The sequence below is a fragment of the Ammodytes marinus genome, assembly GCF_949987685.1.
Source record: "Ammodytes marinus genome assembly, chromosome: 18".
Classification (NCBI taxonomy): domain Eukaryota; kingdom Metazoa; phylum Chordata; class Actinopteri; order Uranoscopiformes; family Ammodytidae; genus Ammodytes; species Ammodytes marinus.
Window position 1 is genome coordinate 23,667,748 of NC_137222.1, and position 15,563 is coordinate 23,683,310.

Sequence of the window (15,563 nt, forward strand, 5' to 3'; positions counted from 1 at the left end):
TCCACAGTGTGTACGAAGGTGGTCTATTTCATTGGCTAATAGTTGATCTATAAGACCTTGTTAGATTGTGTATTGACTAGTAGTAAAGCCATTGCTTATGAACCCTTTACAAAGGCTGTAATGCTTATTACAAATATTTGAAAAATATGTTTGTCATCTCATGCCATATGTGTGGTCCGGCCTGTATATTCTTTAATGGTAACAAAGTGCTTTATAGCTGCAGTCAAACACAACAGTTAACATTTATGTTTCCATTTTTTTTTTATTAAGATTATAAATTTTATAACAAATATTTTTTCTGGAACAGTTTTTTCCCGGTGATATACAATTTAGTAAGCACAAAAATACAAGAATTACAAACAAAATATGTCAGAGAATGGCTGAATACTCTCTTTTTTATTTTGGTACACATAGTGCTCATAAAGCTAATGCGTGGATTTCTCACGGTTATGGCTAAAATCATGAGTTTTTTGCCTTTTTAAAACAAAAGGACTTAAGATCATTTTTTTTAACATAACAAAGTGAAAAGAAAACCCCACAAATATACCAAGACATTGTTGGAGTTATGAATTGCTGTGAAAGGCTTTGAGCAACGACCATGATTAAGAGAGGAAGTCAAAATGCCAACGTGACCCCGGACTGCTTTCTATCACACACAGGAGGAGGTGTGTGTGTGTGTGTGTGTGTGTGTGTGTGTGTGTGTGTGTGTGTGTGTGTGTGTGTGTGTGGGGAAGTGTTTGGTGGTTCCCATGAAGACCAACTGCTCACAATGTGCAAGGTCCTTTTTCCCAAAAAGGTTGCTGGTCCCAGGACAGGTGAGACATATGTTAATCAATGTACTTTCTATTCATGACAATAGAAATAATAGTGTGCGTTGGATATAAGGCAACAGAGAGTCAGTCCAGTATCGGTATATCGCTCACACAAGTGTACTCTGTAGACATATTTCTCCCATTGCCATCTCTAAACAGGTGGGCCTGTACATGATAATATGGCACAAACGCTGTCATTTTAAATAGCTTTTCTCTTTTTCCTGCAACAATATAGTTGATTCACACCTCGTATAGGGGAGACCGGGATCAGTTGTACCGCCCTCCATATTCCTGACCAATGGGAAACAAGTGAGTGACGTCACACAGTGCAAACCAATGAACCACACTCCCAAAGTTATTGATTTTTTTTTTCTTCAAGACAAAATGTGTGCTTTGATGTAAAGAGTGATTCTGTTATCTTCTGTATCTTTTGTGTGGCCATGTTGGTAGGCTAACGAGTTAAGCTCATTTCAGAGTTGTGATTTTAGCACATGGTATTTCACTATGGCAGACACTGCAGGGAAAAAAACCTTGTTTATACCAAACCGCTTACCATCACTGTATGGTTTACATTTCTGTGAGAACACTGACTTCACTAAATACATATCTTGCAACACTGTTGGCATATAGAAAAGGATGTTGAACAGTATACTTCAGACACTGGTTTCCCCCCCAGTGAATTGTGCCATCCCTGCGATCCCATTGATTTGCTTTTACCTTCAGAGAACGTTCTGCTTTGGTTTACTTGTTTTTATATCTACTCTTCACATAGCCAAATAATGTTGACTAAATCTCATGGAGGACCATATCATATAGAAAACGTCTCCATGGAACAACTGCTGAACGTTCTATGAAGGTTGTGAATGCAACAAAGAAAAAGCTCCACAAATCACATCTTTTTTTCTACATCAAAATGTTATAGAAATGTAAACTTTCTCAGAGAGGTATGGTGGACATTTCTCTGTTAGCAGGAACCTTCTCCTGAGCTTATAACACTAGTGTTCCCTCACAAACCCACTGGCAGCTGAACAAAAAGGGCTCTTGTTTACCAATACTTTGTGGGGAAAATGATGTTACAACTGAACCCGCCCTCCCCATTATAAAGACAACGTGTTTTTTAGTTCTTTAAAATGCAACAATCGCCCTGGTCCATGCTCCCAGACTGGCCAGAACCTGCTTGCTACAGATCTGCTCCAAGTCCGCCTGTCTGCTCAGCAGCCCCGTGAAGCCCGAGCCGAAGATTGTGATGAGGTTGGAGATGTTGGAAGTGTCCGCGCAGCAGTAGTCTAGGCTGGAGAACGAACAGTCATCGCGTTTCGCCCTTTTACGCGCCGCTGTAAAATCCGACGACATGTCCTCCCAATCGGACACACAACAACCGAACTCTACCTTACGTTTCTTAGCCGGGGACTGCTGCTGCGCGCCCTGGCCGCACTGCTGGAGCGCTCCGCCGTCGCAGCAGCAGTAGCAGCAGTCCTGGTGGAGGTAGCCGTTCTCCACTGTGGTCACCACATGCGTGTCCAAATCCAACACTGTGGTTTTGTTGCAGTGCGCACTGTTGTTACTCGCGGGGAACTGGTCGCAATATGACACGGGCGAAGGAGATGCCTCCATGCAGCAGCTCCGGTAGTAGGAAGGCTCTGGCTCCTTGCCGCCGTCCTCTTCGAATGGACAGCAGCCGGAGAGAGCGCTCGCTGCCCGGCCGTGCGTCGCTAGATGGAACGCCTCCTCCCCGCTGCCGCCGCAGCAAGCGAGCCGCGCCGCCGCCTGCTGCTCCTCATCGCCGGCTTCCTCCGCGTCCAGGTCCAGCGGGTCGAGCTCCTGGATTTCGTTGCAGACAGTCATCACCTCCTCGTACTGCTGCATGCGGTAGATTTCCGCGTATTTCTCCTTGATATAGACCTGCCGGGCGTTCCGGAGCACATAGGAGACGAGCAGGTTTTTGTGCAGCTTGATGCCCCCTCTCTGCGTCCTGGAGTTGTGGATCTTCATTAAGGAAATGGAGATGAGGCTTTGCGCGTCCTCTGCGCATTCCATGGTGTGGATCATTATGTTCCAGTCCCCCCTCCGGCCGAGAGAGAGAGAGGAAGAAGCCGACTCTCAGCTATCTCAGTGGGACTCGTTTTGTTCGAGGAGAAAGGTTCCAGTCAGCTCCGTGGAGAAACATTGGACACTGTGATCCGCCTCCCCTGCAAAAGCCAGCAATCATTTGCAGATGGCCTGAAAGCCTAATATATATAGTAAAGACTCGAGGGGTCGGCCCACTGCGAGTAGAGCCAATCAGCAGCCAGGAAAGTGATGAGTGACACACTGGCGCCTTGGAAATATGTCGCTCCGGACCAATCGGCGTCAGGCGGTTCCTCAGTACTATTCAAATTCCAACCCAGGCTGTCTAACAGGAATGTCCTCATTTCAGCTGCTGTTGCCCCATTGCTCCATCCAGTAAAGCAGCTCGTTTTTCCGGGTTTACATGTTACAATTGAGATTGCAGTTTAAATCCAATTTAGTTACGTAATGACAGGTTATTTTGAAGTTTAGTTTTTCAAGTAACATTTTTTTATAATTTTAAACTTTTTGACCAAGATGACTGAAGCATTTTTTTTTCAAACTGAATAACTAAGATAATATACATACAAAGAAACAAAGAAATACGTAAAGAAAAGCCTTTATAGCAACTAATTCATCTGGAAACAGCAAACTGTGACAACCTCAAGGACATGGGAGATTTGCATACTGAAGAATTGTCCTTATTAACACGATTGACCTTTTTCATTTGACATAAGGTGTTTAAAGGGTTATCTTTGTGTATATATTTCATTGCTATTTACTTCAGTCTGGCAGTATACCTGTTTAAAGGGCCAGTTCACAAACAACTGAAACATACTGACCTGCACAGCAGAAGCAGTCCGAGTCACTGCCATGTTCTGAAAAGCGTTGCCATGTGCCAACAATGGCCACTAGGTGGTGGTTTCAAAACTAATTCTCCCAGACTGCATGGGATTCCACACTTCTCTCTTGAAATGTATATGTAGCCTATAATAGGGCCGACGCGTTTACTGCTATGGTTTCCTCCCAGCAACCTTGTCAGCATCATTTCCAGACACAGGCTGCTATTTTCAGTCAAAGAAAAAAAACTGAACACTGATTGTACACTACCTGCCGGGCCGTTAACAGCAGACAGACACAGTTAGTCAGAGGCTGTGTGGTTGGAACATTTAGCCGCTCTACCAGAGTGAATGTTAGTCCCGTATCTATCATGTCAGCAGATGTAATATAAATGTGTAGCAATACGCCACATTGCCATTCAAGGCTGACTTAATGTCATTTGGATTAAAGGTGGAGTCAGCTATTCTGTAGAACGCTTGTCGTCAAAATCACTTTTTGTCAAAATCAGGGAATATCTCCTCTCGATACGCGTCTGTACTTCATGAGAGAAAAAAACTGTGTTGATTTGCATCCTATGCTCTGTAAACTGGTATGTAAACAAAGGGTCTGTTAACAAAGGGAGTCAAACTGTAGCTAGCAACATGTCAGTTTACGGAGCCTATGCTGTGCGGTTACACTGGATGTTTTTCCCGCGCACACACAGAAAGGACAGGTAGCGGATTGTGAGGAGATATTCACTGATTTTGACAAAAAACTATTTTTGACAACAAGCATTCTCCTGAATCACTAACTCCACCTTTAATCTGCAAGTAAAATTGCTCAGCGATGCCATGCCACATCTCCACCACAGTCAGTGGTAAACGCAGGCAGTGACACACTAGATAACGTGCGGTCTAGTCCCTTGTTACACTCTCTGTCCTTGTGAATTAAACAACACACACTGGGGGGAGTTTTGGGCGGCAATTAGCATTATAGCTGCTAGCATGCTAACCTGTGGGAATGTGGTGAGGGCAGGTATGTGTTTGGGAGGAGAGAGCAAGGCTGGTGGCACAGAGACAGAGTGAGAGAGAGAGAGAGAGAGAGACACAGAGACACAGAGAGAAAGAGACATATAGTGAGAGTGAGTTGCTTTGAATTATATATATTGTTTCAATGGCATGGAGAATATGGGTCAGACAGATTACTACAGTACATTGCAGCTGGCTCCAGAGCCATGGTTGGGGGTATCACGCATAAACGAAACAGCACCAGTTTCATATGATGTGTCTGTAGTGAGTTCACGACAGGAATTTTCTTTTTTGCCTCCAACCACGAGTCTGAATATTCATAATAACCCTTAACTGTCAGCAGAGATGTTGTACTGATAAACACTGTGACATGACGGGCACATTTGCAACACTAGACATTCCTTTATGGGGCGGTTCACACTACCACCTGTACCAAAAACTAATTCCGTGAAGAAAACTGTTATGTACAGTATGGGCCGATGTCAAATTAATAAATGCTACCACTACATTTAACACAGATTACAAGTGAAATCAGAAGTCAATTAGTTAAACAAATAAATCATCTTAAACTGTATATGATAGTGTGTATAGGCCTATGTGAATGTGGACAGAATTGTGGTGTTGACCTAAAGGGACACTCATGTACACTGGCACAATGTGGTCATTGTTTACTTGTCCCAAACGTTTGTTCAGAAGGAAATGTAAACGTAACAGTAGGCCTTTTAGCTAAATATCTCTTTCCTATTTCTCTGTCTGTGAAAGTATTCATGTCATTCTGAATGTCTTGTTATGTTTTTATTTGTTGTGTGGACCCCAGGAAGAATAGTTGTTCCCGCGGTAATAACTAAAAGGGGATCCTAACTTGAAAAAAAAAATTGCAGGGAGGCAGCAGCAGCATTGCAGTGGCCTCTCATGAGGTTCAAATGCGTTGCCAAGTGCAATAACCTGTGTTGAACCTGTAGAGGCCAGTGCAGCACTAGTTTTCTGCCCTGTGTGATTAGTGCTTTGTTACTCTTTTGCGACAGGACAATGTGTTTCAATGCAGGAGGGTGAGTCGGAAGGTGGATGGCCCATGGCTGAGGGCTGAGGGCTATGGCAGAAGAACGCCCGATTGTAATGTTCTCTGAATGATGAATACATGGTGTAGAGCAGGACACACACTCCCTTTTTTTCTTTTCTTCCAGAGGAGGTAGCTGTTTGCAAAGAGGGATGGAGCCAGTGATAAAACAGTTTCACATTGAAAAAGATCACAGCTTACTAAATGCTTGTTGGAGCTCCTATTCAACATAATGTATGAAGGATGGTCTGTGCACTTTTGATTGTTATATTCAAAATGGCAATGAAGAATTTATTAAAAAAAAATATTTATAGAGGAAAGCTTTTAAGCGAGGATTTTCTTTATGCTCTGTGCTGTGAACCTTTGCACCATCTAACACTTTTGTGTGGTTTCTTCTAGCTCATTGACTCACACTCTGGTTCAAGACAAAGCAACAGAAACCATTCCTTTAGCTGTGCGTGCATTTTTGAAGAAGAAATGGGTACACATCCCTCATCTCTAATTAGCTTAGCTCAAATACTGTCAGTCAATGGGAAGTGTTAGCCTGCCTCCACTGACTTTCAGGAGATAGACTTTTACAACATCACCTAACGCTCCTGTGTGCTTGGTGGGACTTGTTTATTACCACTTTCCGCTCTATATTGTTTGCACTTCATGTCATTTTAGAATCAAACACATCACACATAGCAGAAGGAAGTTGCTCTTCTATTGTTGACGTACTGACAAACACATTGGTGGCGGTTTCGTACCGGTATGTATTTGATTCTCAAATGACATAAAGTGCAAAAAATAGAGAGAATATCTATATATAAAAATATATATATAGAGAACACATGGTAAGAAAAAAATCCCAATTAGCACACAGGACCGTTTTGTGATGTTGTAAATTGTATCTTCTGAATGTCAACGGAGGCAGGCTTATACTTCCCGTTGACTACCATTGTTTGTGCTAAGCTAACTAGCGATGTAATAGGTAAACCTTTTGCCCATTTCTTTTTCAAAAATGCACACACAGTTAAAAGAACGGTTTGTGTCGCATTGTCTTGAAGCCGAGAGTTAGGCAACAAGCTAAAAATATTCAATTATTCCTTTAAAATTCTTCTATTCTACATGGTTACTAACGTTGCAGCAGCTTGCTTTTACTTTTGCAGATAGGCCTACATATACCAAGCCAAATTCCTTGTACATGTATTTGGCCAAAAAAAAGCCTGGCTCTTTCCAAACCTCAGAACTGCACCTTTACTCTACACTTAACACGTTTGTTTCCTTTGCATTTCTGTAAATGAACAGACTAATCAAGATACTGTAAGTGTGAAATACATTGACTCAGTGTCGGACAGAGGGATTTTTAATGATCAGAAATCCACCCCCATCTTTCCAATGACTTTGTCTGCTTTGCACTGTATCTGCTCTGCATTGTGTCCTGAACACTGCTGTACACGTGTTGGAACTTTTGAACTTTAAATGAAGCCAAGCTAGGTGTTTCCATCTAACTACACAGACTTAATGATATTATATAACAATATATAAATATCATTTTCTGACTCTCAGAGGTGAAACAAAGAGTCCTCCCAAGATACTGAACTAAGGAGTCACTTTAAATTCAGTTACTCACAGCAATTAAGCCTGTAACAGTGTAGTTATTGTTCCCTGTAACCAAATGTAAGAATTAGAATTTGAATGTATGCACTCACATATTCCCTCCTGTGAATACACACATGTCAGTACTGTCAATGCTCATTACTCATATGTATATATGCACTAATCTAATCTGATCTAATACATACAGCTCATTAAAACCCTATACCCACATGACATTGATATTAATACATTTTTGCTAAACTTATTGATTTTATGTTACGGCCATTCTTTCTGTCTCTCCCCACATTCTTCCATCATATTGTGGTTTCTATTTATATTTTCAGGCTGTGCTCAAAGTTGTATCTAATATTTTCATCCGGCCAAATTTGCAGCAAACCTTCCACTTCTACACCAGACCAAACGCAAACCCTTGGGCAAAAAAAATGTAAATGCCGCTGCGCGCATGGACGTTTTGGGTCACAGTCTCATATAAATTGACGTCAGGATCGCTGTGCTTGTGTGTTTGACGGCTCATTAGCATCTTGACCGTGTCCAAGCACACCTCTCCCAACTGTGCTAGAGCCTATGAAGTGTACCCTGCTTGAGTACTGAACGGAGCAAACCAATGCATTGGTCTAGTATGAGTGTGCCCTAAAGTTCTTTATTCCCCGTTTTTTTCCCCCTGAGTTTTCCACTGTTTCTCACCCCTTCCAAAATGTGCAATATGGTTTATTCCAGCCAAGCATCTCTTAACCGCTGCCGAAGGGCCACATCCATTAAAGGATTTTGTGTCTTTCGCGGCCGCTATACCGGTGCACATGACAGTAAAAAAAATAGCGCCCAATCCACAGAGGACACGCAGAGGCTGAAATGTGCGCTGACTGCACTGAAACTGCCCTGTGAAGCATACAACACAGACTGTGCGCCTGTCCCCTTTGAATGTATTTAAATGAGGGCATATTCAAAATCCTGTACAAAATGGCTCCATTCCGCAAATAGCACCCTATACTCAAAGGCCAGCGCCTATTGCAACAGGCCATTTTAGTGGAGCAGCTACCGCGTTGGAAAAACGTGTACAAAATGTGCGCAATCTTCCTACTCCACTTCTTTCTGTCTCACTCTCTCTTCAACACTCGTAAGCTTAACATTATATTGAATTGAGTCACATTATGGGGTAAATTATGATGGAGCTCAGGTTTAGTTAATAAGGACTGCTTTATTAAAAACAAAGCTACCGTATAAACCTGTGATGTGTATACCAGCTGACCTGTGTGGATGTGAAGCAGATTATAGAACATTCATCACCATCAATGAATATACTTTGTGCAAATTACTGTTCTAAAACGGAGCAGATTGAGGGCGCTTTTTTACCGCTATTCATGGAGCTATTAGCACGCGTAGTCCATTCTTAGTGGATGTGTCCCTAAATGATTAAAATTTGAAAAAAACGCTTGAACAAACAAAGAACCCCATTTAGCCATAGTTAAATTATTGTAGGCTACAATATGTTAAATACCTACTTCACCGGTGGAAATATGAAGGTGTCTTGAACTCTGAGATCCTATGCAGTATAAATGTGCAAAATGTTTAGAGATCGGTTCATCCTAGCCTGAGAAAAGGCAGAATGACATTTTCCGATGTGTGACATCACACATGGTAAAATGTGTAGGGTTAGGATTAACAGGACAGCAGGGCCAAGGGAAGACTGAGGGAAGAAAAACCTCATTACCTCATATTATAATAGCGATTTTATAATGATAGAACGCCAGTTCCGTATGAGTGAAGTATTCCTTTAATGAAGGAGGGTTGGTAGGTGGGGTTATTTCAAACTGTGAAGAATAAATCCCATAGAACTGATTACTTTATAACTTGGGGTATGAACAGTTTTAAATGGCTACCCTAAACTCTACAGATTCATGCTGTAGGCTCAATTACAGTTTTTTACGATTGCTAAACCACAGTGGGCACAACTGGAACGACAAGTGCAAAACTCTAACAACAGTATGCAGAGCAGCGGTTCATTCGGACCAAATTGTAGCTCGTTTTAGCTCGTTTTTCATTGCTTATACACAACTTTCAAAACTCTACACACCTATCTCATGGCTTAACCACAGCCTGCACAACACTGTGGATTTCCAGCACTTTTTTCAAATGCTAACACACTGCTGCCACAACTATAAACCACACATTCAAAACAGAATGAATCCCTTTCAAAAACTGCGGATTGCAATTTCAACTCAAACACTAAGATGTCTTGTTTAGACTTGTTAGTGAACATATATACAGTATAAAGGGAAAGCTCAAAAATATTTTTTTTTTTGGAAATGGACCCAGGAACACAGGTTGTTGGAGGTAGAAGAGTGGCAGTGAGAGTGTGGATGTGTGGAGGGAGACCTAGAAGACATAGAGCTGTAATGTCTGATGAAATACAGTAAGGGCAACACTGATAGACCCTGTTGTGAATCATGGTCTCTCATTGAGAGAGGCAGGGTTGAGAGTGCAACCCAATCTGCAAAAATCTAAAGTTGCATCTGTAATACGAATTTTCCAGCAAACAAACAGCTTAGAGTTGCATCCTTACAGTAAATGACAACATTACAGGAATTGATTTCTGTATTACAATTTTAGAATATTTACACAGATAAATACTACATTTGGAAATGTTTTCAATAAAGTATACAAAATGTGTATCTATTGAAGCAAACTTCTGATTTTCATTTCTTTTTGTTTTCCTAAAAAAAATGGTATGTTATAAAATAAACAATTTCATGTGAAAGAATTTCACCCTTTCATCAAAGAATATATTATGTAATTTGTGTGAAATAACTCATATTATTCAAACTGTAAAGATTAAAAGTTTGTAATTTGTGTATTGGGGTTTGATGCTAGTGTTTATACTCTGAGCAGGTTCTGAGTGACAGTGTGTGTTATCTCAATGAGGCTGGTTCATAGTGTTTGCTGCACTGAACCTGTTTTGCAGGTGAAGTGAACTGTTCAGCTCCAATGACTGTTGGTAGTGCAGACTGTAGTTAGAGTTTTGCACATTGAGCTACAGTTGTGCCCACTGTGGTTTAGCGATCGAAAAAAACTGTAATGTAACACAAAATCCCCAAAAATGTTCAACATGGACATTTTTGAAGGGGCCCAGAAACTACTTATGGGGTCCAATGTTTTGTACCACACGCCCCTTTTCTCACTGTATTGACATCCGTGCATTTCTCAGCCCTTCGTTCCTTCCCAAGCATGTCCATTTCTCTCTTCTTGTGCCTTGCAGAGGAGGAGTTGCAGCATTCCAACACAGTTGCAGGTGTCAGCAAAGCAGACTCTGTTTTCTCCTTTGCATGCATAGCCAGCACTCGATACCATGGGGGTCCACTAGCATAGCATAGTCCACTAGCATAGCATAGTCCTGCATCCATCCCTACAGTTGTACCGATCTGCAGCTCCCTTGTCCAAATGTCCGGACATCTTTTCCTTGTGTTACAGCGTTTCTCTTCTCACCAACCTCTCTAGCAGCTGTTCTCTTCAGTCTGCTAGAAGAGCAACTGTTTGCAGCAGGGTAGAATGATTTATTGATGAAGACTTGAGTGGGGTTTTCCCCTCAGTGAGGCTTGAGTAGAAATATAATGCCTTTATGTCCTCATACCAAATGTTCTGTTCAGTGTCTGAGATTCTTTCTGACATTTCTGCCTCCACCCCAATATAATGGAGGTGAATGGTTCATTAATAAAAGATTAAATCAAAATTAAAACAAACAAAAAACTCTACAGCAACATCCCTTTCCATGAACATTGTTAGACTAACACTGCAACAGAAATATAGTTCCACTGAAATCTGTTGTTACAGAACATTGTAGTTTTTTAACACAATAGTAACTAGTAAATAGTCCTGAAGGCACTTTTAAGCTTCATTAAGTTGAGGCACGGCGGGCAAAACATCCTTCTATCAAGCACTTGTCAGTTTTGAGATTCATTTGAGATATAAGTTCCAAAATGTACATTTAGGTGTTTATTTGACTACTGCTTGTCTGTTTTTGTCTGTATATTTCTCCTATACTGTACAACCATCTCTAACGGCCGTTATATCAACAGTAGTTTTTTTCAATACTCTGAACCAAAAATCTCAACTTCTAAAGCACTTACATCAACTAACAGAAGGATGTGGTCATAGGTTGGTAATTGTCTGATTTATGATACACCAGTGTTCTTACCAACATGTTGAAAAGTGTACATAAGATTTTTTTGATTTTTAAAATTAAAAAAAGGCTTTATCCGAAATACTTTGTGTTCTGTAAAAACGTTGGACACTAATATGTTGTAGAAATGAAATAAAGCTTTTAACTTTGTCTTTATCCAACAACTAGATTTGAGTTTTTGAAAGAGAAGCAGATCTACGCATTATTAAATAGATATTGATACATTTGCATATTTATTCAAAACATTTCTGAAAACGCTACAATACAAAACAAAAGATTTTAATAATGTAAGTCATCCACAGACACATGTTCATGCTGATGAAATGAACATATAACCCTATTCACCTGCAGTCTCTGGTCTTAATTGGCGCAGCTTTAATTACTGCTTATATGACAGTTCAATGTATCTGCATATAATTTTTTTTCTTAAAATTTTTTCCTGAAACTGAGCACCAACACAATTGCTAGTTTAAACCATTTGGTACTAATTAATATTAGAAATATCACTGACAAAAGGCACAAGCCACAGTCCTATAGTGCAGCATGTTGCAGGCTGGCAGGCAGGCTAGGCAGGAGCGCGATGAATACATTATTAGAAGAGAGAACTGCAGTATCAGCAGGTGGAATTTTAATGATGGCGAGCTCCAGTAATGGCCAATCACGTCAGCTCTTCTCGTCCCCTTTGAAGGAGTAAATTGCACACAGCCTGAAAATCCTGCTAATGCAGCCATTTAGCTTTAGCTTCTTCTATACAACTACAACCACATCTCTACAGAGGGCGCAATGTCATCGCAGACTGTGGTCCAAACAAGTCCATTGACACCTGACCACACCCAACTGTGATGTCAAAGTGTGGTGTGTGTGTGTGTGTGTGCTTTCACCGGTGTAGAGGGGAAGTTTTCCTTGAAAGCAGCTGACAATTTTAAAGGGTCACATATTATGCAAAGTGCACTTTTTCATAGTTTTTCTACATTGATATGGGTTCCCGATGTGACTATACACTCCTAAAGTATGAGAAAATAACAACCCTCTCTTTTATTCTCCACCTCCACCTTTCTGAAAACCTGTGTTCAAAAAAACCCATGCAGATGTATCTCCCCTTATGACATCATAAAGGGAGAAGCCACGCCCCCTCATTACCAATCTAACTTTTTCGGACACTAAACCATGAAAAGCAGTTTCTAGTAGAAACCCAAAGTACAATTTTGAACCTGATAAATGAGCAGAATATGTGACCCTTTAAGTTCTCCTTCATTAGTGCTTGGTGGAAGATCCTCAGAAGCCTCTTTCCCCTCCACAGCTTTTCTAACAATTTGCAACTCAACACAACCAACAAACAAACACACATCCAGGCTTTGAATCTGTCTCTCCAGTCTGTCTTTTTTTAATTCTCTACACAACCATTTCTGTCTCTTTTCATGTAAACAATGTGAACACGCCAACGCAGTATTCTGTGTACCCGTGTGTTACTAGCTTTTGTTCTTTGTTTCAGGAAGTAGGAGCAGAGCCTTTCTGTGACACTTTGTTTACTCATTGCTTTCTTTTATTTACTCCGTAGACTTGCTTCCCTTGATCCAGGGTTGTGTTATAATGGGGCTGGTCGGCTAGTACCTATCCCTATCTGTTGTTTCAGTGGGGGAAGTATCTTTGAGTTTAGAAAGGAACTGATTTTTCCGTTCTTCCACCATCTCACTACTTTATTATTATTTCAGTTTTTTTGTTTTGAGCTCATGCTTGATGGGTACATTACTCCTTGTGGTCCACCATGTGCATTTTGCCGATCCACATGGCTCTGTACTGTGGTTGTTGTGAGCAGGGCTCAGCACATTGGAAGTTAATACAGTTCGGTTAGGCACGGTTTGGTACGGAATGGTAACCCTAGATCTGGCTTGCGTTTCCACTGCCGACACTAGCTGCAGTAAGCTACGTAACTATGACAACCTATCATAGCAGCAGGACAGTGTAGCTGTCTGATTAACTCAATGAATAGGAAAAAACACCACACAATAAGACCTGTGCACTGCAATCTTACTCTCAACACCAGACTCTTCACTCTTACCAAATACACATGTTTATCTCTCCCACAGAAATACTGATTCTGTCGTCCAATCAACGGACGGCAGTGTGTAGTTCCACCCTTTGGGATGGTTTGGTACCCCAACGAATGGGTGACAAAAATAGGTACGGCTCGGTTCGCTTCTTTTGGTACCCGTTTTCAACTTTGAAAGTGGATAATGTAAATAAATGTGTGCCTAGTCGCACCAAACTGAACGGACCTTTAATGCTCAGTGGAAAGTAGCCTTGTGTGACACACTTTCATGTTGTGGATTGTAATGAACATTGCACAGTATCTCTCCTATGTTCTGAAAATGTGGCCCCTACCCGTCCTATCTATCTATCCACAAGATCCACACTCCGTTTCTAGCCCCAGAATGTATCCTCCCACCATTATAATTTTTCGCAAACCTTGTTTTTCTAAATCTTGCCTTCTCTCTCTCTCCATTATTTTTTTTGAGAGAGAGAGAGAGTAATGTTTGTTATATAAAAACATTAAAAGGTTCTTTCCCTGCTGCCAGTAAAGAGAAAATGTGAAAATTCTTTTTCCTTTTTGTTTCTGTCTGGGTCCCTGCTGCTCCCTCCCTCCCTTCGCTCTGCTTTCATTCCTAGCCTCCTCCTCCCCTCCTCCGTCTTCCCTCTGGAGAATAGGGGTCATTGCACAAATGATTACTCAGACCCCGGTCGCCATGGCAATGCTGCCATGTAACGGGCGACAAGGCGTGCATGGAGCACACAGTGAAAGATGCCGATTAGTAAGCCGGGCGATTGGAAGAAAAAGCAAAGCAAGCGCTGCCTTTGTGTGTATGGCTTCATTTTTTTGCCTCCATTTTTTTATTTTTAAACAACCTCCTCTGTTTTTTCAGTGTGTCTCTCCAGCTGACTGAGAGGGAGGGAGAGGGGGAGAGAGGGAGGGAGGGAATGGAACAGAAAGAAAAGCCTTGCAAACATTCTGCTCACAGTCCACACTAGCTTTGTCTCTCTCCCTCCTCTTGCTCGCCTTCTGTGATTCTGAATGAGGACTGCTGTTGGTTTATTTCAGCAGCCTCCTAAAAAGAAACGGTCCTAACGGTTTTTCTATTCATATATATCAGATCTGTTCCAAACTGGTTTGACTCGATCTAGAATTTGAAGGTACAGGGGTGAAATATGAGAAAGGATTTTTTTTTTTTTTTTTTTTTTTTTTGCAAAAAACTGTTTCAAGTTGTTAAGGCTGCTCACTGTATTTGTAGGCTTTCCTGTCTCTGCATTTTCTGCAGTTGGAGATTTGGTTAGCCCATAGGTTAACACAAATATTTGAAAAATATATTTAAAAATAAATCATATGCTCTCACTTACTCACTGCAGATATGTTTGTATTTTGGCACATTTTAAGATTTCTGCACCCACCCTAATTCAATGGATGAGACAGTGGTTTCAATATGGTACTCACAGCACTGACAAAAATTGTATTTGATTTATTTTCTTTCTTTCAATTTTTTTTTTGTATGTCCCAGCCTGTCAGTATAAACCAAGAAAGACACAACTTTGATTGGAGCTACTTCCTACCAACTACATCGCCAAGTAAAGTTAGACCAGATCCTGTCCCAGAAGTAAAAAGTCCATTCAAAATCCTGTATGAATGTTTTATTACGAAAATGATCACTTCCACCAGGAGTGTCAGTACAATACATTTTGCATTTTTTTCTGCACATTTCCTGTCTGAGATTGGCGCTTTATCGGGCATTATTCTGTCATTATTCATATTGAGTGATATGAACACTTAAAATACTTTTAGCTGAAACTTCTCTTCATCTGTTAACTCTTTACAATAATGGTAAATTAATTAACTGTTAATTAAGGCTTAATTGATGCTATTAACCATTAGTTAAGCTGTTAATGTTTAGTTATTAACGGATAGTTAATGTTTGGTTAGGCTATCACATATGCTTAGTTAACTAATGCTTAGTTCATTAAGTAAGCATAAAAGT

General features: G+C 40.9%; 1 protein-coding gene across 1 annotated transcript; it reads right to left on the reverse strand.

The window, feature by feature from the left end:
* Nucleotides 1-303: 303 nt before the first annotated feature.
* Nucleotides 304-2,999, reverse strand: ier5l (immediate early response 5-like). The gene has a single exon (XM_080046913.1). It carries the CDS (start codon nt 2,859-2,861, stop codon nt 1,938-1,940), a length of 924 nt encoding a protein of 307 aa, XP_079903039.1. The 5' UTR covers nt 2,862-2,999; the 3' UTR covers nt 304-1,937.
* Between the last annotated feature and the right edge of the window lie 12,564 nt (nt 3,000-15,563).